This window comes from Citrus clementina, unplaced genomic scaffold (genome assembly GCF_000493195.1).
Source record: "Citrus clementina cultivar Clemenules unplaced genomic scaffold, Citrus_clementina_v1.0 scaffold_3, whole genome shotgun sequence".
Classification (NCBI taxonomy): Eukaryota; Viridiplantae; Streptophyta; class Magnoliopsida; order Sapindales; family Rutaceae; genus Citrus; species Citrus x clementina.
The window spans coordinates 47,083,076-47,106,712 of NW_006262339.1; the positions used below are offsets into that span (position 1 = coordinate 47,083,076).

General features: G+C 36.6%; 4 protein-coding genes across 7 annotated transcripts; 3 read left to right on the plus strand and 1 right to left on the minus strand.

Annotated features, from left to right (window-relative positions):
* Positions 1–1,340: 1,340 nt before the first annotated feature.
* LOC18049809 (protein transport protein SEC23) lies at positions 1,341–6,167 on the plus strand. Of its 3 annotated transcripts, none has more exons than XM_024187987.1 (7): positions 1,341–1,591; positions 1,701–1,808; positions 2,068–2,589; positions 2,736–4,556; positions 5,281–5,397; positions 5,498–5,569; positions 5,747–6,167. In XM_024187987.1, the coding sequence occupies exons 3-7, from the start codon at positions 2,113–2,115 to the stop codon at positions 5,882–5,884; spliced, it is 2,625 nt and encodes an 874-aa protein (XP_024043755.1). In that variant the 5' UTR covers positions 1,341–1,591; positions 1,701–1,808; positions 2,068–2,112; the 3' UTR covers positions 5,885–6,167. The 3 variants fall into 3 exon arrangements, with proteins under 3 accessions (XP_024043755.1, XP_024043756.1, XP_024043757.1); XM_024187988.1 differs by having other exon boundaries at positions 1,701–1,749; XM_024187989.1 differs by lacking the exon at positions 1,701–1,808.
* A 1,039-nt stretch (positions 6,168–7,206) lies between these two features.
* On the plus strand, positions 7,207–13,568 carry LOC18049810 (proline--tRNA ligase, cytoplasmic). Of its 2 annotated transcripts, XM_006444553.2 has the most exons (13): positions 7,207–7,340; positions 7,983–8,043; positions 8,147–8,232; positions 9,177–9,269; positions 9,360–9,476; positions 10,018–10,205; positions 10,677–10,743; positions 11,186–11,308; positions 11,398–11,550; positions 11,729–12,013; positions 12,153–12,371; positions 12,748–12,841; positions 13,137–13,568. In XM_006444553.2, exons 2-13 carry the CDS (start codon positions 7,998–8,000, stop codon positions 13,199–13,201), a joined length of 1,536 nt encoding a protein of 511 aa, XP_006444616.1. In that variant the 5' UTR covers positions 7,207–7,340; positions 7,983–7,997; the 3' UTR covers positions 13,202–13,568. The 2 variants fall into 2 exon arrangements, with proteins under 2 accessions (XP_006444616.1, XP_024044955.1); XM_024189187.1 differs by lacking the exon at positions 9,360–9,476.
* Positions 13,569–13,961: 393 nt separating this feature from the next.
* LOC18049811 (protein translocase subunit SecA, chloroplastic) lies at positions 13,962–21,301 on the plus strand. Its single transcript, XM_024187985.1, has 20 exons — positions 13,962–14,444; positions 14,564–14,636; positions 14,720–14,926; positions 15,069–15,172; positions 15,646–15,825; positions 16,336–16,554; positions 17,156–17,269; positions 17,360–17,473; positions 17,737–17,904; positions 18,062–18,237; positions 18,419–18,485; positions 18,585–18,731; positions 18,893–18,988; positions 19,072–19,140; positions 19,232–19,333; positions 19,418–19,669; positions 19,794–19,861; positions 20,134–20,251; positions 20,475–20,714; positions 20,865–21,301. Exons 1-20 carry the CDS (start codon positions 14,058–14,060, stop codon positions 21,015–21,017), a joined length of 3,054 nt encoding a protein of 1,017 aa, XP_024043753.1. The 5' UTR covers positions 13,962–14,057; the 3' UTR covers positions 21,018–21,301.
* LOC18049813 lies at positions 21,194–23,637 on the minus strand. The gene is made up of 6 exons (XM_006444554.2): positions 23,505–23,637; positions 23,356–23,403; positions 23,178–23,238; positions 22,850–22,984; positions 21,823–21,990; positions 21,194–21,708 (listed from the first exon to the last, which is right to left on the minus strand). The coding sequence occupies exons 1-6, from the start codon at positions 23,582–23,584 to the stop codon at positions 21,607–21,609; spliced, it is 594 nt and encodes a 197-aa protein (XP_006444617.1). The 5' UTR covers positions 23,585–23,637; the 3' UTR covers positions 21,194–21,606.

Below are 23,637 nucleotides of genomic sequence, written 5' to 3' on the forward strand. Positions count from 1 at the left end.
TTGTACTACGTACATAATCAAAATAGAATACAACATCTACAAAATAATATTGTTGGAACTAAGACAAATATTATTTTCACAAAGTTATTTATTTATCAATAAATAAATAAATTATTAATTTATTGATAAATGAATATTCAGTAACTTAGAAAAAGATTTTTATTTTAAGAAGAGTTTTGTTAGTACATGTACATACTTACTTATAAAAGATGTTTCCCCAAGTCAATAGTATCTATTCATAATAGTATAGTTTAGTTAGGAAACTTGTAATTATATAATATATTTCTTTCTTTACTCAAGCACACGCACATATGTATGTATGTATGTATACATATATACATATATATATCCTTACGTTAAGAAATATGAATACAAAAGTATTGTCGAGCTTCATTCAATTATTTTGTAAATTTTATTCTCAAAACTTTAAATTTTCATGTCTCCTTTTTGGTCTCATTTGAAAAGAGTTCAAAAAAAAAAAAAAAAATACTTTCATTGAAAAATTATACTAAAAGTGATACACGCTCTACACAAAATCAAGGACAAGGTTGAATTCAATTTAAGAATAAAGAAAAAATAAACAACTTTAGATGCATATTTTGTAAATAGTTAAATTTAGATAATTGAAGTTGTAAGAAAAAAAGAACTCCTTAATATTATAAATTTTAGATTTGATTTATTATTAATTTTTGTATTTGATTATTTTTTAATTTATATTTTCATTAGGCCCTAAAAAATTAAAAAAAGTAAAAAATATTATTTTATGCATATATCAAAATTATTACTTTAGTACTCTATCCCAAACCGAGACTGAAGAATTTTATTATTTAATTAAGGTTCTTAATTTATTCTACATTTATTAATTGAGGTTTTACTGTTATTTGTTCCCCTCTTTCATCTAGAGCTCTCTTACGAGCTCAAATTAACAAAATTCAGCGTTGATCTTTAGTTGATCTTGTTCCATTATAAATAGAGAGAGAGCACAGTAGGTTAGATTTGTTATTTTTTGAAAAAAAAAAAAGGGTGGATCTATATGTTATTGGATGTCTCCGAAGAGATGTGGACCTATATGTTATAAATAAGATTGAATTTGAGATGAAATTTTGGGTGCAAGATGTGTTATGTACTTTGAATTTATATAATCACGTAATATGAAAGTTACAAGATTTGCTCTTCAGATACGATTATGGATCTTTTTTTTTCTTTTTCTTTTTTTTTTTTGTCGCAATTAACCATTCAATGTATCAACTAATGAATTTGTTGAGAGCTCGCGTGGCATTGATTTGGCAAGTCCACGTCAGACCTTTTTTGTTGGCAAGTCCATCAACTACCAATCAAAACGAGAGGTGCTGCCAGCACAGCAAAGGCCGTGAAAACTGAAAAGTGACAAGGGAAGTGTTTGAACCCATGGCCACCGGAAAACACGGGCATACACATAACACCGTTGAGTTAAGGGCAAGAGAAAAAGGCTTGCTTTATGCATCACATAAAAACCACAACACATAAAAACTCGAATTCTGAAATTCATGATATACATTCCGGCTTTTTGAATTTGAAAAAGATCACCTTTCTCTCAATTCCCTTCTCTCAGGTTTGTGATTTCCCAATTTTATCCAATTATCGTTTCTTATTCATTGCAATCGTGGATCTTCCGGGATAAACTAATCTGATTCTTTTTTCTTTTTTTCTTTTTTCCCAAGATAATTAATTGTGGGAGAAGGGTACAATTTTGTGGAAAGAGATAGCTAGGTGAGATTTTATCAAAGCCCGTTAGTTTGTCGAAGTGAAACTGAATTTAATTTTGGAAGGTGATATTTTTTGTGCTCTTTGGCGGTTTCTTGATTTTGACGGTCATTTCTTGAACTGGGTTTGGATCAAAATCCATTTTTAATGACTAGGGTTTTGGATTTTGTGGGTTGTTTGATGTAATACCTAGATTGATTTCGTGTCAATGGTTCTTTGAAAATCTCTGGAGAATTAAATTCCCTCTAGGTGTATCCGCTACTAAAACAGGATTTGGGGTTTGATTATTTATTGTTTCCTTTGAATTCTGATACTCGTTTCCAGGTATTGAGAATTATCGTTGCTTAGTAAAGGATCCTTCGAATTTCTATGGCTAATCCTCCACAAACTTCCCTTGGATACTCTGTTACTATCGGTCCTTCAAATCCTGACATATCATCACCTCAGCCCGAGAAAAGTCTAATTCCTCCTCCTCCAATGTCCTCCGCACCACCTAGATTTCCTCCGCCAAAGTTACAACAAGATCATATGACTTCCCCATCTATTAAAACGCCAAATTTACTGTCACCTGCAAATGGGGTAAAAACTGGCAGCCCAATTCCTCATTTGAGCACTCCACCTGGCCCTCCTGTCTTCACTTCACCTGTTCGGCCTGCTGCTGTGCCTTTCCGGACCTCTCCTGCAACTCCTCAGCCTGTTGCTTTGTCTTCGGGTTCATCTTTTCCTACATCTTCACCTCCCCATTTCTCCAATGGGTCAGCTGAATTGCAGCATCAAGTTCCTCATGCTGCAGAGGAGACGATGCCTGTTGGGGAATCCTCATGTGTTTTATTCTCAGCACACAAGGTACACTAATTCTCTCTGTGCAGAGGCAAATTCATTCGTAATGAATGATCCTGCATTTTTGTATCCAAAAATCCATCGATTCATGTACTTTATGTTGTTTCCACAATTCATCACCACTTGCTGTTTACTGAAATTTTGTTGTATAGGTGTTAAAAAAGAAGAAACAAGCTAATGTACCCAGTTTAGGTTTTGGGGCCCTGGTTTCACCAGGAAAGGAGGTTTCACCAAGTTTGCAAATAATACAGCGTGATCCTCATCGATGCCATAATTGTGGAGCATTTGCAAACATCTATTGCAAAATATTACTTGGCTCTGGTCAGTGGCAGTGTGTAATTTGCCGGAATCTAAATGGAAGTGAAGGTGAATATGTAGCTCCCAGCAAGGAAGAACTTCGCAACTTTCCTGAACTGTCGTCGCCCATGGTTGATTATGTTCAGACTGGGAACAATAGATCCAGTTATGTTCCTGTCTCTGATTCCAGAATGTCTGCACCCATTATTCTTGTAATAGATGAGTGCTTAGATGAGCCACACCTCCAGCATCTACAGAGCTCTCTGCACGCATTTGTTGAATCAATTCCACCTACAGCGAGAATTGGAATCATATTGTATGGTCGGACTGTTTCAGTTTATGATTTTTCAGAGGATTCAATAGCATCGTCTGATGTACTTGCTGGTGACAAATTGCCTACTGAGGACTCCTTGAAAGCTTTGCTTTATGGAACTGGAGTATACTTGTCACCAATGCATGCCTCAAAACAAGTGGCTCATGACATATTTTCTTCACTAAGACCATATAAGTTGAACATTACTGAAGCTTCAAGAGACAGATGTCTGGGAACAGCAGTGGAGGTTGCCCTTGCCATAATTCAAGGTCCGTCAGCTGAAATGTCTCGAGGGGTGGTTAAAAGGCCAGGAGGTAATAGCAGAATTATTGTGTGCGCTGGTGGACCTAACACTTATGGCCCTGGATCAGTCCCTCATTCTTTTAGTCATCCCAACTATCTTCATATGGAAAAGATGGCTTTGAAATGGATGGAGCTTCTAGGTCGAAAGGCTCATCAGCACAACGCTGTTATTGACATTCTATGCGCTGGAAATTGCCCTGTTAGAGTTCCTGTTTTGCAGCCTCTTGCCAAAGCTTCAGGTGGTGTGTTGGTTCTTCATGATGACTTTGGTGAAGCCTTTGGTGTGAATTTGCAAAGAGCATCCACAAGGGCTGCAGGATCCCATGGTTTCTTGGAGATACGCTGTTCTGATGATATTCTTGTAACCCAAATTGTGGGTCCTGGTGAAGAGGCACACATAGACACTCATGAAACATTTAAAAATGATGCTGCTCTCTCTATTCAAATGCCAAGCGTCGAAGAAACACAGAGCTTTGCAGTGTCCATGGAAAACAAAAGAGATATTGAGAGTAATCATGTTTTTTTCCAGTTTGCCATTAGATATTCAAATGTCTATCAAGCAGATATTTCAAGAGTAGTAACTGTCAGGTTACCCACTGTGGATAGCGTTTCAGCTTATCTCTCAAGTTTTCAAGATGAAGTGGCTGCAGTCCTTATTGCGAAGAGGACGCTTTTGCGAGCCAAAATTTTTTCTGAAGCTATTGATATGCGAACCATGATAGATGAAAGAGTTAAAGATATTGCTTTAAAATTTGGATCCCAAGTACCAAAGTCAAAGCTTTATCGGTTTCCAAAGGAACTTTCTGCTTTGTCGGAGCTCCTATTTCATCTTAGAAGGAGCCCACTTTTAGGAAATATTATTGGCCACGATGATGAGAGGTCTGTTCTACGAAATTTGTTTCTGAATGCATCCTTTGATCTGTCGCTTCGCATGGTTGCACCTCGCTGTCTTATGTACCGTGAAGGAGGCACTTTTGAGGAGCTTCCAGCTTATGATCTTGCTATGCAGTCTGATAAAGCAGTTGTTCTTGACCATGGCACAGATGTCTTCATTTGGTTGGTATGCTCCTCAACTCACTTTCTTTCTGTCATGGAATACTTCTTTCTTTATGTTAGTTGTGTGCAAATGCATTAATTTCATATACTCTATTTTCCTCTTCTCTGCTGCATAGGGATTCTGCATTTTTGAACAGTAGACATGGGCCTGCGTATTCATGCATTTTGAGGCCCAGTTTTTGCCTACTGTACTCCTATATCTAAATCATGGTTAGATTTCGAAAATGTGTCATATGTGGTGTATGATCAGCAAGGATTTGAGTGCACTAGGTATGGGTGTGTGAAGGGGAGCAAAAGTAGGAGCACACAGTTAATTGTTCAGTGTATTTGTGTATCAGAACATTAACAGTTTATTCTAGGTGGCAGACAGAAAGTGAAAGATTGGGATTGCATTCGTCGCTTCCCTGTTGTCTTCAGAACCTGCTTTCCTGATCATTATTTGGAAATCATTTGTGTTTTTCATTGCAAGTGGAAAGGCAAAGGAAAGAAGGCGAATGGTGTAGTGGACTTTAACAGACTTTTGCTTTTTAAGTAAAATCAGTGAAAATGAGGGCTTTATTTTCGTTCTATTCATTTGAATGTTAGGTTTATTTTGTCCACTTGTTCATCAAGATCTTAAGTTTTCTGTCATCTATCTTCCTTTTTGCAGATACATTGTACTTTTTTCCTTGCTTTTCTACTTACTCCTCCAATTTTTTAATGAATAATCATTTTATTGGTAACTTCAGGGTGCTGAACTTGCTGCTGACGAAGGAAGAAGTGCAGCCGCATTAGCAGCTTGCAGAACATTGGCTGAAGAACTCTCTGAATTTCGGTTTCCTGCTCCTCGTATCCTTGCATTCAAGGTTCTTTTCTGTTCAATTCCACTACCATGTATTGTTCTCTCATTTTATTATACTTGGCAGCCACAATTGCAGAGATTTTACTGGTCTGTATTTATAACAGGAGGGGAGCTCTCAGGCTCGGTACTTTGTAACCCGGTTGATACCAGCACACAAGGATCCTCCTTATGAGCAGGTAAAAGGGGAAGAGTGAAAATTCAGCTTAAATTTTATACCAACACCAGAAAACAAATTTGGTAGTGTGCTTCAGATTCCAAATCATTTGTTAACTTATGGCTATATAGACTGTTTGCATAACTTAAAGCATACTATTAGTGGGCGCTTAAAGTAAGCTGTGTTATGTTCATTGCAGGAAGCAAGATTCCCACAACTTCGATCATTGACACCGGAAGAGCGGATTAAGCTGAAAAGCAGTTTTTTATTCTTTGATGATCCCAGCTTCTGTGAATGGATGCGAAGCTTGAAAGTAGTGCCCCCAGAACCAAGCTAAGCAATGTTGTGAATTCTAGTGGCTAAATATACCTGAAAAAAGGAAGTCTAGGTAGGGAGCTCAAACCGCTCAGCCCTGTATTCTATTGGAGGTGCAAAACTGTCTTCTCCTTTTCTTTTTCCTTCATTTTGTCCCCACCGATAAAGAAATTGTAACTTGGAGGAAGTCTAGGGATATCTTCTGGTCTTTTTTTCTTTTCTCATGCAATTTTTTTTTTCAAAAAACATTTTACAACTGACAGTAGCTGGAAATTTCTGAAATTGGTACATTAACATATTGTTTATTTGGTTGATGTGATTTGGCAGAGCAATAAACATATCCTTTCTTCAGTTCACTGACATGCAGCTGACTATATGTTCAGCACTTCTGATGAAAAGAGTAAATGCAGAAAGTGAGTAAAATGAATCTGTAGGTAACAAAGATGGTTCCAAATTCATGGGTTAAGTAAGCTAAACTTGATTCCCAAGCAAAGAGAGGGATGGTGTACTGGTGTCGTATTTTTGTCTATGCGATTTAAAGAAAGATTCATGATTCTTTTATCATGGAACCAAAAAACCCAAGGAGCCTAATGGAACATCAAATCATCATCTTGTGTTGTGTTGTGTAGTTCCCCTGGTGACAATTCTCGGTAGCTTCTGCTTCACTATGCAGGAGGGATTAGGTTCTCCAAACAGACGACACATCGTTTTGACTTCGCAAGATTCCAAAATGGAAAGGTCTATAAGCCTGCGGAAGTTGAATATCCGAGCCGTTACGCGCCGGGAATTGGTCACAATTTATAAAACCCTAACCCGCTGTTTGACCCAACTGCACTGTCATTAGATTATTTGAGATAATATCATCTGGGTCCCTATTTTTTGAAGAAACAACATCAAATGACAGTTTGCAACGTGTTTTCAAAAAGGATACTGTCGTTATGAACTTTTAACTGGCGTTAAAGAAATCATCCACAATTACACTCTTACCCTTGTTGCTAAGATTAGGATAATAAAATGAACTTCTATTTTTTTCATAATCATTTTTCATCGTGCAAACAAAAAATTCAAATGCACTTAAATTTATCACAATTTGAAGGAAAAAAAAGAAAGAAAAGATTTGTCATAGAGTTCCTCACTTTAGTAATCTCCATTACTCTTGAAATCTCACCAGCATTTCATAGCAATGTGAAAGAAAAAATTTCGTTGCGCTTTAATCTTAACAATATTTAGCCGTCATTGTGGCAAGGACCTATTTCGAAAAAGATTCAATTTTCGTCTTCCATTGTTATATCTTCAAAAATCAGGGATGCTCTTTATCACTCCATTCCATATTATTTTCTAACGAAAGAAAATTGTAAAAATGGAAAAAGAAAAAAAAAGACAAAAATGAGTTTACTTGCGCACGTCTAGGCGGCTAGGGATTAATAACTTTTACGTGAAAGAAGAAAACGCCACCAGTCGAATAATACGTCAGATCGGTACGCTCACTCACAGTTTCCATTTAATTGTAAATGCGTTTCTCTTTATGATTAATTGCGAGGAATGTACGGAATCTGTAGTTGTTATAGCTGCTTTGAAGATTGTTTTTATCTAATCGAATGCATGTTTTTTGTACAATTATGACTGATGGAAGTTATTTGAGAGTTTGGATACGTATGGCTTTTTGGGTCTATCTAATTTTATAGCTGAATTATTTAAATTCTACAAATGCATGAGTAATTTTGGTGCGGTGTAAATGGTGGAGTACCTGTTTTGCAAGTTGATTTTCAGTTTCTCACTGGGTATTTGTGCATAGAATTTAGTTGAAGTTACTTCTGTCCTTAAAGAGTAATTTGCATCCTGAACCTTGGTATAGTTTTCTTGTAACAATAGTGGGTGTTTTGGTTTGTTTTTGCCAGCTTTTTATTCTACTTTTTGTTGTTTTTGAAATCTAATCTGGGGTTATGTTCATTTTATATATGAAATGTGACGTATCACAGTTCTAGTTTGTAGGTATAGAATGACTACCTGGGAATTGATTTTCTTTTGTATGCATGATGATCAGTTTTGGTTTTGGGGCCTCAATCTCGATTCAAGTTGTGTGGTCTGTGTCTGAATTAGTGTTGATGTATTGTGTCCAGGATTAATTTTAGGTTATGGCTGGTGGTGGGGAGAAAAAGTCCAAAGCTAATGCGACCGGTGGTAAGTGTTAACATTACAGTACGCTAGTTTATGTTTCTGTTCATGCATGTATGCATTATCTGATGTGAATATGCTTCTCTTTTTGTTTTGTTGACTCTGTTAGGAGGGAAGAAGAAAGAGGTGAAGAAGGAAACTGGTTTAGGTCTTTCCTACAAGAAAGATGAAAACTTTGGGGAGTGGTATTCAGAGGTATGTTGAAAATTTTTTATTTTGTACTCTGGGTTCCTGTAATTGTTGTATTAAAGATCACTTACATTTTCAATCACATATCTCAGGCATATTATTTTGTTACACATATGAATGCCCTGTTACATCATTTATCATTGGGAAGTGCGGTGGGAATTCTTAGGTATTTCAGGATTTGAAATGATCTTTTAGGGAAAAGAATTAGAGAGACCCATTAGGTCCATAATATCAATTCTAAATACAGAGCAACAAACAGGTTGGAAATATCCTCTGTGTGGGAGTTATTTATGTCATCCTTGTATTGCATATTGATGAGTTGTAAGTTAAAATAAGTTTCTTATATTTCATATGGTTTGTTTTAAGCATTCTAGCAATCATTTTATTATTGAAAAACGAAGTATCATAGCCAATTAATATCTGAAGTGGACTTGGAGTTTTCCTCTTGATCATTTGTAATATTTAGATCATCAATTTTCAAACTCTTTTTGGTCAATATTTGATAGAAATTTATTAGCAGTTGTTTGGTAACTACTTGATCAAAATTCCATACTTCCAATAAAGAAAGATTTTGATTCTGTAGCTGCAGCTAGGAGTTCGCTGAATTTGTAGGGAAAAGGTTTGGTGATTTGGTTTATCTAAGAAAGTTGTCCAAAAGAAAGTCTTTTAACAGTTACGTGAGCTGTGGATCCTAGTGAGATGGCCAAGCCAGGAATTGATTTTATTACTCGTCTTGGTTGTATTGCTTGGTCATTTTTCCGGCTGACCACTTGTATGTTCTGAGTGGCATCCGACTCCTGTTATGAGATCTATAAACATGCAAGCATGTGTATTGGAGTTGCTGGGTCTCATCCTTTTGCTCTTTACTGAGTTCTGTACTTATAGATTTTGGGTACATGATGATATTGTAAATATTGGATGTTATAATTATTTTTATTTAATCTTTATAGGTAGTTGTCAATGGTGAAATGATTGAATACTATGATATCTCTGGTTGTTACATCATAAGGCCTTGGGCAATGTCAATTTGGGAGACCATGCAGGTAAGTTTGAGTCGCTTTTCTAAGTCTTTTAATGTTTGTTCTTTTTTATAAGTACACTATGATAGACTTGTTAGTGCTATCAATATGCAGAAATTCTTTGATGCAGAAATCAAAAAAATGAAAATTCAGAATTGCTACTTTCCTCTTTTTGTATCCCCTACTGTTTTACAGAAGGAAAAGGATCACATTGAGGGTTTTGCTCCTGAGGTAAATTTTGAGTTCTTTTTTTGCTTCAGAAAATGAAATTTTGGTCACCCATTTTGGGTTGAATTTCATCATTTCGGTTTGCATGTCATATTCATCTTTTATAACAACAAAGTTTTTAAACTGCTTGGTTGCCCTTTTGCAAAAAGTTCACTTCAACAACCTGGAGGATGGCCTACTCTTCTCTTCAGGAACATGTTGGAATGTCAAATTTGAATTTGAAAAATGTTTCTATCGCCTTACCTTTTTTTTCTCCTTCCTCTTGGAGGGAATGCCGGTGATATACGGTGTAAACATGCAGTGCTTATTTGTGTTGCATGTGAAATTATTGCAGAGTTTGTTTTCTGTGCAAAGTAGAGCATATATTTCTTTTGGCAGCTGCTTGGCTAAAGAAAACTCTCTGTTTTCTTTTTTAACTTTTTCTTTTGGCAAATGTTATTCATTCCTTCTGTAAATTTTTTAAAAGAGATTTTTGATAATTGCAAATTTGCAATATAACCAAGGAAAGAAATGTGAACACTGTGGGATCCTTTTATTTTTTCAGGTTGCTTGGGTGACGAAATCAGGGGAATCTGATTTGGAGGTTCCTATTGCTATCCGCCCAACTAGTGAAACTGTGATGTATCCATACTATTCTAAGTGGATAAGGGGACACCGTGACTTGCCTTTGAAACTTAACCAGTGGTGCAATGTTGTTCGATGGGAGTTCAGCAATCCCACCCCATTTATCAGGTTAGTTGATGATGTTACTTTCTAGTGTCATCCATTTGATTTATTTTCACCATGTTGTTAGAATTTAGAAATTTGGTCTGTAGGGATGACAAAATGCTTTACTTTTAGTCGGCCTATGAAATTTTACTCAAAAAGCTTCAGCTATTCCAAAGTTGAGCTGGTGAAGTGCAGCCTCATGGTATGCTCACATATTATTTTATTTTTTATTAATATTACAGTGCATCCCTTTTCTTTCTACTGGAAGAGGTTAAATACTTTTGTGCCCTATGCTTTATATCCACATCAAACTTGTAGGCTTCTTATGTCTGTTTTTTCCAATCACTTCTCTCTCTCTCGCGTATTTGCATGTTAGCTTTGACAACTGATAAGTATTGTGTGTGATAGTCTGATGACATTTTCGAAGAACTTGCTGGTTGAAGAACATCTATAATTTGGATTGTGAATTTACTGGGCATACTTGTCTTCTTGTAGGAGTCGTGAATTTCTCTGGCAGGAAGGGCATACTGCTTTTGCAACTAAATCAGAAGCAGATGATGAGGTATGAAAACCTGGGTTTTCAATTTCGACTTGTGGCCAAATGTTCTCCGTGAGATAATAAAACTCTCTGTATTTTTTACAAGCTTTGAAGTGTAAGAGAAGGATTGATGCATGGGCGCTTTGTTGTTATATTCACTTCCACTTTGCCTCAGTTTGGATGTTACCTGTCAACTTATCATGCTATTGTTTAATTGGTATTGACTTTTTTTGCTTATAAATTATCTGCTCGAGGAATAGGAATGAATCCTAAAGTAAGAGAAGAAAGGATTAGCGGAATCTTGTGATAGATCTTGTCTGATACCTTGGTGCATTTGACCTGCATTATATGTCAGCAGCAGCAGCATTGCTTTCCTTGCTTCTCTTTTCATTCATGATATTTAGAGTCCATATTCCTGTTGGAACATGGCATTTTTTTTGTAATTAATTGCTGTTACTGTTTCCAGGTCCTTCAGATACTGGAACTCTACAGACGTATTTATGAAGAATTCTTGGCTGTTCCTGTTATAAAGGGTAAGAAGAGTGAGCTAGAAAAGTTTGCTGGTGGGCTTTACACAACGACCGTTGAGGTAACTAATAATTAACATGCTAGCTTTGGTTATCCTGCTCTGCTGTATTGGTTATCCTCTGTTGAAACTTTATATATTTGATGTGTCAGGCATTTATTCCGAACACTGGTCGTGGTATACAAGGTGCAACTTCTCATTGTTTGGGCCAAAACTTTTCAAAAATGTTTGAGATAATTTTTGAAAATGAGAAGGGAGAGAAGGCTATGGCCTGGCAGAATTCTTGGGCCTACACTACCCGAACAGTAAGACCTTTCAATATTGGTTGTTTCTTTGAGCTTGATGAGTCATTAATCTCGAGTACATTATTATTATTTTTTCCTTTGTTCTTGGGTATTCTCAGCTGAAGACGGTAAATATCCAAATATTATGTTCCTTCAGTGGTTTAATAAGATTTTCAAAATATGTTCCATATTTGTACAGATTGGGGTTATGGTGATGGTCCATGGGGATGACAAAGGCTTGGTGCTGCCACCTAGAGTTGCATCTGTGCAAGTGATTGTTGTTCCTGTGCCTTACAAAGATGCTGATACTCAAGGAATTTTTGATGCCTGCACTGCAACTGTAGAAACATTGTGTGAGGCAGGTATTTGTGCTAATATGGACTCAAGAGACAACTACTCACCTGGATGGAAGTACTCACACTGGGAAATGAAAGGTGTTCCCCTTAGGATTGAAATAGGACCAAAAGACTTGGCAAAAAATCAGGTCAGGACTTTGTTGTTTTGTATGTTACTTTCACTTCCTTCAATGTTCATTATTTCCTGATATTCTTGCACTTATTGTCTTTTACATTAGTGGTGTGACTGATGAACTGGAAAATGGTGCTTATTGATTCTATCCACAGGTACGTGCTGTTCGCCGTGACAATGGAGCAAAAGTTGATCTGCCTAGGAGCTCTTTGGTTGAGCGAATAAAAGAACTTCTTGATGAGATTCAAGAAAGCTTGTTTGTTGCTGCAAAACAAAGACGGGATGCCTGCATTCAAATTGTAAAAACTTGGGATGAATTTGTGGAGGCTCTTGGCCAAAGAAAAATGATCTTAGCTCCATGGTGTGATGAGGAGGTACGTTAAGGGAAAATTGGAAATTTTATGTAAAACAAAAAATGGAAAATTTTTTTTATGTAGAACTTTGTTTTTTGCTTCCTTGAACATTAAATTGTAAGCTCCTGGTGTTTTTCGAACTGTCAAATTATTTGTTCTGCTGATGCTTCCTTATTTCATTGTTGTGTTGCAAGGTTTTTCTTGCTGGAACTTTCTTTTATAAGACATTTTGCACTTTAATTACTGTGTGTAGTAGAGTTTTCCTAATATATTGCATTTATCTCTGGGCTAGTTCTATAATGAATCATCCTTTTGGATATACCTCTCCCGGGGCAGGGGATGCATATTTCTCCCAACATCTGTTGTTTTATTTTATTCGTTGTTTTTCTGTCCCCAGGAGGTGGAGAAAGATGTGAAAGCACGAACCAAGGGTGAGATGGGAGCAGCTAAGACCCTTTGTTCCCCGTTGGAACAGCCAGAAATCCCTGAAGGTACTGTCTGTCTGTCGGAATTGTTCTTTTTATATGATCTGCACTAATAATTAGAATGTATTTCAGTACTATGGGCGGATAATTTTTTCTTTAGTTGCATATCTTCAATTCTATGTTATGTTTTCCTGTACAATGGAAATGAGACTTTAACGTTCTGTTCATACTGAGCTCGTTTCAAGTGAATATTTGCTCTGCATCCGTTGAGTGATTATGGTCATTATGTGCCGATGGCACATGTTCTCAGATTTTGTTGAAATCTTTTAACTAATTTTATTTTTCTATGAAATTGATACAGGTACTCTCTGCTTTGCCTCTGGGAAGCCTGCAAAGAGGTGGAGTTACTGGGGCAGGAGTTATTAGATTCTGAAGCTTACCATACATTTCCTCTATATTCCTTGGATCATGTGTTTGATTCTGAAACGAACCGCAGAGAATTGCAGCAATAGGATAGATTTTCTTTATATAATTTGTATTGGAAAGTTGGGAGACGCACTCAGTTTTCCGTTTACTTCAATTTTTATGTTATTTTCAATTTCTCGCCTTAATTTGAAGGTTTTTCGAGCCACGAATCAAATGGTTCTTTTACTACGAAATTTGTGCTTGGATCTTGATGTGAGATTTTAACTTGAACTGCAAATGAGAACGGGATGTTCTGCGAGGACTGGACGACTAGCTGCTTAGCACCAGTGTAGTGGCAATTTGAAAAAGAATAATCAATGGTACAAACCGCGCGGCATTGATAGGATTTATTTATATTTATGAAGATATTATTAGAAAAGGAACACAATAAATATATTATAGAATAATTTTATTTATTTTAAATTTATACAAAATAAAGAGATGGGTTTTATTTTTATGGTTATATAATTACTATATAAAATTAATAAAAATATTATAAATTATAAGTTGTAGTGAGTGACAGTGAAAGAGACAAAAAAATGTATGTTATGATTCATATTTTTTTTGCTACTCACCTGTGTCCATATTTATTTTAATAAATTCAGTAATAATAATTTATCATGCGGGCGAAGTGCATCATAATATTTTTTTTCTTTGGTGGCGTGTAAAATTCCACACCCTTGGATTGGATGATACATAACATTATCACAAGGTCATCTCCAGATTTTGATTTCTGAGCCACGTCAGTAACTGAGAGTGCTCATTAGCATTATCCCAGACGAAGTCCAAAATCCAAAGCCACCAAAGTGCGGTGAAAATGGCGGCAAGCCTGTGTGAGTCGCGGTTGCTAAACCAGTATCATCCCTCACTTTCGTGTTTCTCTCCAAAATCTGTGATGGCCAACAAGAAGAAGTCTTGGAGTTGGAGTTGGGGACACCAAACGTGTAAATGGACACAGGTGAGTAGCAGAAGAAGTAGGCGGATGCGTGTAAGGGCCTCCCTTGGACTTGGAGGTCTATTAGGAGGGATTTTCAAAGGAACCGACACTGGTGAGTCTACTCGCCAGCAGTATGCTGCCACTGTTAATACCATCAATAGTTTAGAAGCCCAATTCTCTTCCTTATCTGATTCCGACCTCAGAGACAAGACTTCCATGTTGAAGGAACGAGTCCAGCAAGGAGAATCCCTAGATTCTGTTTTACCTGTACGTTTTTTGAAATATTCAAATTTCATGCACTCTGTTCATTTCAATTTTCATTTCTTCCCCTTTTTTTCCCTTAATTTTAAATCGAACGAAATCAGTTAGCTTGTGTTTCATTCCAGGAAGCCTTTGCTGTTGTGAGAGAAGCTTCCAAGAGGGTGTTAGGCCTCCGTCCCTTTGATGTGCAACTCATAGGTATTAATTAATAAATTTACTTTTCAGACTTACAGTTCCAAATTATGACATGTTACAGCATGCATTTGTTTGTTTTTGTGTAGGTGGCATGGTTCTTCATAAGGGAGAAATAGCTGAAATGAGGACTGGAGAAGGAAAGACACTTGTTGCCATATTACCAGCTTATTTGAATGCACTAAGTGGGAAAGGGGTTCATATTGTTACTGTCAATGATTATTTAGCCCGAAGGGATTGTGAGTGGGTTGGTCAAGTTCCTAGATTTCTTGGTTTGAAGGTTGGCTTAATCCAGCGTATGTCTCAATTCTTTTGTGTTCGCTGTTCTACATATCTGTTTATTTACTACTCTTGTCTTGAGTTATGAGATGATTCAGAAGACATAACAGTTACGGAATTGCTGAATTAGCTAACTGGTTGTATTGGTCTTTTGGACAGAGAGCATGACTAGTGAACAAAGAAGGGAAAATTACTTATGCGACATCACTTATGTCACTAATAGTGAGCTTGGTTTTGATTACTTGAGAGACAATCTTGCCACGGAAAGTAATTCTTGCCTTTTGTTTTAGTTTTTCTTTGTATCATGGTATTGTGGTTAGAGACAGTCCATTGAGAACTTTTATATATATATAGTAGTTTTCTGGTCCGGGATTTTAAAGTGCAGGAAAAGTTCGGAAAAACTTTAAAACCGCGGGGTTTTAAAGGTTAAAACTTGAAGTGCTTAAACCGCACATTTTATATGTTTTCCTGGACGTTCCTGCACTTTAAACTTCCGGATTAGAATATTTCTATATATTAGTAGTTTTCTGGTCTGGGATCTTAAAGTGTGGGAAAAGTTCGGGAAAGCTTTAAAACCGCGGGATTTTAAAGGCTTAAAACTTGAAGCACTTAAACCACACGGTTTATGCGTTTTCCCAGACGTTCATGCGCTTTAAAATTCCGGATTTGAACATTTCTATAGATATATTTATATATCATTTTGGCCTTAGTTGATTGTACTTTCTGGCATCTACAGAGTGTTGATGAGCTTGTCTTAAGGAATTTTAATTACTGTGTCATCGACGAGGTTGATTCCATCCTTATTGATGAAGCAAGAACTCCTCTTATCATATCTGGACCAGCAGAAAAGCCTAGTGATAAATATTATAAAGCTGCGAAGATAGCCTCAGTCTTCGAACGAGATATACATTACACAGTGAGACTGCTAACCTACATTTTGTATATCATTAACACTTTAGAATTTAATTTCGTACTCAATGGCTGGTTTTAATCTTACTAATCGAGTCCTTTTACTAGTTTACTTGTTCAACTGCAGAAGTAATAAGCTTAGTTAGAAGTCTATTTTATGATTCTTAATGTATTTTGTTTGCTTCACATTGCTGTTCCTGTAATTAATTGATCTTATTTTTATGTTGGGGTACAAAAAGTTATGGGATAGGAGTATCCATCCATAGCAATGAATTAGAAAATGAGATTGGAAATCAACATAATACCATCACTAATGTATACTTACAATTGTTAATTGTTATAGTAGAGGTCAATTGGAGGTGGGCAATGGTAGAACCTTGGAGCATAAGAGAGAGACACTTGTTTCATCATGAGCTTAAATAAAATTTATGGTTTCTATAATCTGAAGTACTAGTATGATCCAAATAGGTTAAACAAAACATGGCCATTTCATATACTTGCAAGTTTATTGTTGCAGGTGGACGAGAAACAGAAAACAGTTCTACTCACAGAGCAGGGTTATGAAGATGCGGAAGAGATTTTAGATGTAAAAGATTTGTATGATCCTCGAGAACAGTGGGCATCATTTGTGTTGAATGCAATTAAAGCAAAAGAACTATTTCTAAGAGATGTAAACTATATTATCCGCGGGAAGGAAGTACTGATTGTGGATGAGTTTACTGGTCGAGTTATGCAGGTAGTTCTTTTTCCAAGTTTTGTTCTATAGGAAACAAATGCAACTATTCTATTTTCTACTTGCTCCATGCATTAGTTCATTCCATATACTGTGGTAACAAAAAACCCTTCTTAAAGTTACAGAGTCAGTTTTATCAGATTTTCTGCAACAATATAAATTTTCAGGATGAATGATTTCTTTACTAAGAATTTAAAATTACCGATGTGCTTAAAAAGCAACTACTCGAGGAAAGAAATTCATGTTAGAGAATGTCAATTTAGAATTATTCGGGTGATCTATTTCCTGCTCTACTTCTGTTTGATGGTTGGACAATATTCTCATCGTTGCCTTGGGGCCCATTTGATGGCCTTTTTGACTGAAATTTTGGATTATGAAGTTCACATTTGGTTTTCGTGTACCAATCTGATTCGTATAGCTTATATTTTCTAGATGCCATAGAGGATATTGGTTGATATTAGTATAAAACCTGGCGTCGGATGTTATTAATATTTATTATGAAATTCCCCTCCATGAAATACTTATATATCAAACATTAAGGAAACAGGGAGAGAGAATTTTATGACTATGGGCACAGTCATAATGCTGTAGTCTTTTTGGCTAGGGGAGGCGATGGAGTGATGGACTTCACCAAGCTGTTGAGGCCAAAGAAGGTTTGCCTATTCAAAATGAAACTGTAACCCTGGCATCAATTAGCTACCAGAACTTCTTTCTTCAGGTTAGACCATTCTATCTCTCAGCTCAAGAGATGGAGAATTTCTGGAAAGCTACTTTCTGAACTTCCTAATGCTGATATGCCCCGTTACAGTTTCCAAAACTATGTGGGATGACTGGCACTGCAGCAACTGAAAGCACAGAATTTGAGAGCATCTACAAGCTTAAAGTAACAATTGTTCCTACAAACAAGCCTATGATCAGAAAGGTTAATTTTGCATGCATCTACCTGTGACAATTTTTCAATTGATGCTAGTCTTTTGGAAGGATGGTGTGATGAAAAGAAAGTTTACAGCACAAAAAATGTTGATTTAAATTAGTAAACTGTCTGTAAGGATAGGGGTGATTTTATATTTCTTTTCTGAAATTTTGAATTGTGGGATTCGTTTGGGATTTCTACTTATTTCAGGACGTGATTTTATCATTTATTGCCTCTGAAGTCCTGTATTATATTTATAATTTTTTTGTCAGGATGAGTCAGATGTAGTTTTCAGGTCAACTACTGGAAAATGGAGGGCAGTTGTGGTAGAAATATCTAGAATGCACAAAACTGGTCAGCCAGTGCTTGTTGGAACAACAAGTGTTGAGCAGAGTGATTCACTGTCAGAACAGTTGCAAGAAGCTGGAATTCCCCACGAGGTTAGATATTTCTCGTTTGTGAACAAAATTTGTGGCAATAAATTACTGACGTGAAGTAATGGAACTCTTTTAGAAGGACAAAAGTACTAAACAAAACCTAACTATTGTCTAAGATTCTCATAATGAGGAAACTTAACAGATTTTTGTTTTCCTACAGGTCCTTAATGCAAAACCAGAGAATGTTGAGAGAGAAGCAGAAATTGTAGCACAGAGTGGTCGTTTAGGGGCAGTGACAATTGCTACCAATATGGCAGGTCGTGGAACTGATATTATCCTTGGTGGTAATGCTGAATTTATGGCAAGATTGAAGCTACGTGAGATGCTTATGCCAAGGTATCTTCTGATATTCATTACAATAAATTTTTTTGCAAGGGCCTCCTGATATCCATATATATTCTTACTGGTTTTTTCTGGCTCCAGCACTCTATGGATTTTTCTTAGAATAACTCTTAGGGAGGAGTTCAAACAATATACTAGTTTATTTCGTGCTAAAATGTGCATTCCATTATCTCAGAGTTGTTAAACCAGCTGAAGGAGTTTTTGTATCTGTGAAGAAACCTCCTCCAAAGAAGACGTGGAAGGTTTGTTTGTATTGTATCCTTGAATACCTGTGCAGAGAATGCTGCAGTATCCTGTAATTTTTCTATCCTGAAACTTAAGTATTAGAAATGAAATTACAGGTGAATGAAAGTTTATTTCCATGCAAACTTTCCAACAAGAATGCCAAGTTGGCTGAGGAAGCTGTACAATTAGCTGTCAAAACTTGGGGTCAGAAATCGCTAACTGAGCTTGAGGCAGAGGAGCGTCTATCCTATTCTTGTGAAAAGGTGAAATACTGAGTTGAGAATATCAATATTGCTATATCAGATTTTTAATGGAGAATTAAACTGCAGAGATACCTCATTGATGTTTTTCCTACATGCTTCCAGTGGTAATTATTTCATCCATAAGTTATTAGATGGTTATTATCATATCTTTGTTTCTACAGGGTCCTGTTCAGGATGAAGTCATAGCCAAACTGCGTATTGCCTTTCTAGAGATTGCTAAAGAGTATAAGGTTTATACTGAGGAAGAAAGGAAGCAGGTTAGTTTACACCCACTGGAATTTTACTTGGATTTTTCTGATCATTGGTAATTGCAGTTTCCTTTATTTTCGCGTCACTGCAGGTTGTGTCAGCTGGTGGACTTCATGTGGTGGGAACGGAACGTCACGAATCACGCAGAATTGACAATCAGGTTAAATTTGCAAACTAATTATCTAATCAAACTGGATAATTTTTTTTTTTTAATGTAACTCGAGAATCTTTTGCATTCTCTGGCTGTGCAGTTACGAGGTCGAAGTGGCCGACAAGGGGATCCTGGAAGTTCCCGCTTTTTCCTAAGTCTCGAAGATAACATCTTTCGAATTTTTGGTGGAGACCGTATACAGGTTTGATCTGTGATTGCAGTGTTCTATTTGTTGATACCACTCTAGGGCATGCTTACCAAAAACTTTCTTGATTACAATTTGTAGGGTTTGATGAGAGCCTTTAGAGTTGAAGATCTACCTATAGAATCCAAAATGCTGACTAAAGCACTAGATGAAGCTCAGCGGAAAGTAGAAAATTATTTCTTTGATATTCGTAAGCAATTATTTGAGTATGATGACGTTCTCAACAGCCAGAGAGACCGTGTATATACAGAAAGAAGACGAGCCCTTGAATCCGACAATCTCCAATCTCTTATTATTGAATATGCTGAATTGACAATGGATGACATCTTAGAGGTAAACTGTTCATGAACATTGTTAGCTAAGCTTCTATTTCTTTTCTTATCTTCTCCTTAACCATTTTCCTTTATAACCCATGTAACCTATCCTGGAGTATTTCTAAGGTCATTTTAATGAGTAGGCAAATATCGGTCCTGACGCTCCAAAGGAAAGCTGGGATCTTGAAAAACTCATTGCGAAACTTCAACAGTAAGAACCACCCTCCTGTTTCTTTGCTTCTTAGTTTTGGAGAATCTGTATGCCTAACAAGATGAAGTCTTGAATTCAATAAGATGGATCATAATGTGTTTCATGTTATTCAATTCTTATATGCTACTGTTGTAAGTGTGTTACAGTTTCTGTGCTGTATTGAAGGGTGCTTTTAGTTGAATTGGTCTAAAGATGCCACTTATTGTGAATTTCCTTGTTTAATATTTGACTATAATATGATTTCACTGACAAAACTTATCACTGGAAAATAGGTACTGTTACCTGTTGAATGATTTGACCCCTGATTTACTGAGGAATAAGTGCTCAAGTTATGAGGACTTACAGGAATACCTTCGTCTTCGTGGCCGTGAAGCTTATTTCCAGAAAATGGTCAGTAGATTAGTCTCCTTGCGAATGGCTTCTCTTGGTAATGGTGTTCTTGAACACAGAACGTCTAGGGTCATGTTCTTTTTGTAAGCAAATATAACTTCTGCTGAATTGGAGTATATTACTGAGCTGACTGTTGGAGAGGACGCACTGTGCAGTTTATTTAAGATAATTAATAAATAGGTTCTTATCATGCAGTTTTGCCTCCCATTGTGTTTCATTTCAGGATATGGTAGAGGAACAAGCGCCAGGCTTGATGAAGGAAGCTGAACGGTTCCTAATTTTGAGCAACATTGATCGCCTATGGAAGGAACATTTACAAGCACTTAAGTTTGTGCAGCAAGCTGTTGGCCTGCGGGGATATGCACAGCGGGATCCACTTATCGAGTATAAGCTTGAAGGCTATAATCTCTTTCTGGAGATGATGGCACAAATAAGAAGGAATGTCATCTATTCCATATATCAGGTTCAGATTAACTAGACGTATTGGCAACGTTGATTTTCAACGTTGATTTTCCACAGACGTGATCGGTTGAATGTAGTTTGTTTATTCTAATTTTCTCCATGTTGCTTTTTTTTTTTTTTTTTTAATTTTAATTTTTTTCCTTGTTTGCAGTTTAAACCCGTGCTGGTAAAGAAGGATCAGGAGCAGACTCTGACTGACAAGTCTGGCAAACTTGTCACAAATGGCAGGGGTGGTAATAAGGAACCCGATCCAGCTGCTGTTGAGTCATCGTCATCAGTTTCCAGTCCCCAAGCTAGTGCGTAAGGTTGATATTGGAAAAACATTTATAAAAAATTTGAGAAGGAATAGGATACTCCTGGTCCTGGAATTTAATTTTGCTCTGAAGGTGTATAGCCTGTATCAATTATGAGGTAGAAGAATTCTGGTCCGTGTACATCAGGATCTTGTTTATTGTACATTAGAGCAAGCAGATACAGAAATTAAGAGGAAACGAATTTTAGAATTTATTGTACACTCTGATTTAGACTTTATTGCATTGTACTAATACGAAATGCGAAGATTAATGAAAGCCCAAAATAATTTTTGCTGCTTTGGCTGTCTCAAAAGCTCCAACAACAGTTTCTCATCAATAAGATGTCTTGGATGCTCTCTCCTTCGACGGTGAGGAATGTGACCAGCTCAGACATGATGGAAAGTGCAGAGCAGTTGGAAACCCATGGCTTTGAACGCATTTTGCAAACCTGACGGCCTTGAGGAGTAATTCAATTTGTCTTCATCTGACTCTGAGAATGACTCAAAACAAATCTATATAGCTTTGTCTGTAGTTTTAGTTCATTCCAAAGTTCAATTCAATCGCGTATCCACTACTGCTTTGTAGCATATAACTGACAGGTTATTGACGGGGTGCTTCCGGTGTCTCAGACAACTTGAGGAGATCTACTTCATCACCATGAAGAATTTTGTCCATGAGTTGATTTATGATATTTCCTTTAGCCTGAGTCAAGTCAGATAATCAATCAAATATTTAAATTAGAAAAAGAACTTTAACTGCAAATGACGATCATGATTGACAATGGGAGATATAATATCCAAGATCATGACCGGTTACCTTTATCCCAACAGCAATTGCCGTTTTTAGCTTGACGAGTTCACCTAATCTTAAAGATCCACCTTTTTTATCTTTAACAAATATCACAGGGACGTTCCTTGATAAAGCCAAGCCTGGTAGATGCTTTATTAACCATCGTGGGTTGCAATCAGCAGCTAACAAAATGACCTTCGAGCTCAAAGCAAGATTCATTAGCATCCTTGTATCATAACTAACAAGATATTTCAAGAAACAGAGTTATGTCCTCAAACATACATAGACCACAACAAAGACATTAATTTGCTTCGATATATAGACAACTTGATGGATGGTACTGAATCAGGATGTCTATCTCTAGTGGTAAGAGATGCCGGGGCAAGCCACAGGTTCTAATGCTGGAAATGGGTATTGAACATGATCTGGAGATGGAACTGCTGCTCCGAGAGCAGGTTTCAACTCTCAGCATGACTCTTTGTCCCAGCCTTGAAGAGACATAATTTTGCTTAGATATACAGACAACTTCTTGATGAATAGTACAACTTAATGTGCAGGTATCATGTCTCAACCAACATATTTAAATTAATAATTGACGTTGTTCTAAACAAAGGAATCATCAATCATCTGGATTAGATCATTAACTAACTACAAAGCTCTGTGCAACAACAATCGGCTTATAAATGCATATTAAGTGATGGAAAAAGTAGCGAACAAGATATATTGTGTATCACGGGTCACGACTGATAACAGACGATGTTGAGAATCATGATTTGAATCCCTAAAGAGCTCGCAGTCAAATAAACCGAAGCAATACATGTTCCAGAACTACAGCTGGCTGAAATTAACTTTGAGATTATGATGCTACTATCATTTAATCCTCAGCCACTATCATATAGTAAGCCATTTTACAAAAATGCATCATTCCTCATCAAATCAAGACTTCAATTACACTTAAAATGACATGCTTGAAACATGGAAGTACCTACATAGGCGTAGTCTCTAGGAAAATCAAATCATAACATTATGGAAAATCTAAAGAAAATCTAATTACCTGAAGCTGAACCGAAGGCACTTTACTGTTGCCACATAAGATATGAGGTTGCTGAGGAAAGATTCCCATATTGGCTCTTGGTGCCATCCTCTCAAGCACACGGGTAACTTCATTGACCCCAATTGAGAATTGTTGCTAATTAACATTCCATTCATTAGATACAAGAAAAACATACTCAATTCATCATACACAATAATGCAGGGTTTACTCAGGAATTAGAATCCCTTAGTTATAAAGATTTTTATTATTCTATCCGAGGAATGTTATTTTTGCATGCAAGGCTCCAATAAGAATCAATAAAACTGAAATTTTGAATGCTGTAACAAACCTTGAACCACAATTTTTCAGGTAAAGAGTCTCCATGCAAACTTCGAGCTGAAACTATCTCCCTGATATAAATTAATTTAAAAAAAGGGTGGCAAGTTATGTGCTTGTCTAAATTTATAGCATCAGTGAAAAAGTACAAGTACTCTTTGAAGTTGTTCTGAAATAAATTATTATGTTACCTCTGAATCAATTTGAGCAAACGAACTAGACTTTCCCCTTCATAGCATCTGTACATAAGAAAAAATATCAATTTTAATCAAAATAAAATTTTTAAAAAAAAAAAAGAAGAAGAAACAGAAGAACCCCATATAACAGAAAACTGACATACTCTGATTCTTGAGGAACAGAATTTGGTGGCTTTGAGACATCATGAACAAGCTTTCTGCTGGCCCTTTTCCCTCCCTGCATGATTACGCACTACACACCACTTGCTCGACGAAACGCTCCAAACGTCTTTACTT

Coding starts and splice junctions, on each gene's coding strand:
- LOC18049809 (XM_024187987.1), top strand. CDS start 2,113: ATGGCTAATCCTCCACAAACTTCCCTTGGATACTCTGTTACTATCGGT. Junction 4,557..5,280: donor CAGATGTCTTCATTTGGTTG/GTATGCTCCTCA, acceptor TGGTAACTTCAG/GGTGCTGAACTTGCTGCTGA. Junction 5,398..5,497: donor CTCGTATCCTTGCATTCAAG/GTTCTTTTCTGT, acceptor TATTTATAACAG/GAGGGGAGCTCTCAGGCTCG.
- LOC18049810 (XM_006444553.2), top strand. CDS start 7,998: ATGGCTGGTGGTGGGGAGAAAAAGTCCAAAGCTAATGCGACCGGTG. Junction 8,233..9,176: donor TTGGGGAGTGGTATTCAGAG/GTATGTTGAAAA, acceptor TAATCTTTATAG/GTAGTTGTCAATGGTGAAAT. Junction 10,206..10,676: donor AATCCCACCCCATTTATCAG/GTTAGTTGATGA, acceptor GTCTTCTTGTAG/GAGTCGTGAATTTCTCTGGC.
- LOC18049811 (XM_024187985.1), top strand. CDS start 14,058: ATGGCGGCAAGCCTGTGTGAGTCGCGGTTGCTAAACCAGTATCATCCC. Junction 15,826..16,335: donor AACGAGATATACATTACACA/GTGAGACTGCTA, acceptor TTATTGTTGCAG/GTGGACGAGAAACAGAAAAC. Junction 20,252..20,474: donor AAGCTTATTTCCAGAAAATG/GTCAGTAGATTA, acceptor GTTTCATTTCAG/GATATGGTAGAGGAACAAGC.
- LOC18049813 (XM_006444554.2), bottom strand. CDS start 23,584: ATGCAGGGAGGGAAAAGGGCCAGCAGAAAGCTTGTTCATGATGTCTCA. Junction 23,239..23,355: donor TTGCTCAAATTGATTCAGAG/GTAACATAATAA, acceptor AATTTATATCAG/GGAGATAGTTTCAGCTCGAA. Junction 21,709..21,822: donor CAATTGCTGTTGGGATAAAG/GTAACCGGTCAT, acceptor GACTTGACTCAG/GCTAAAGGAAATATCATAAA.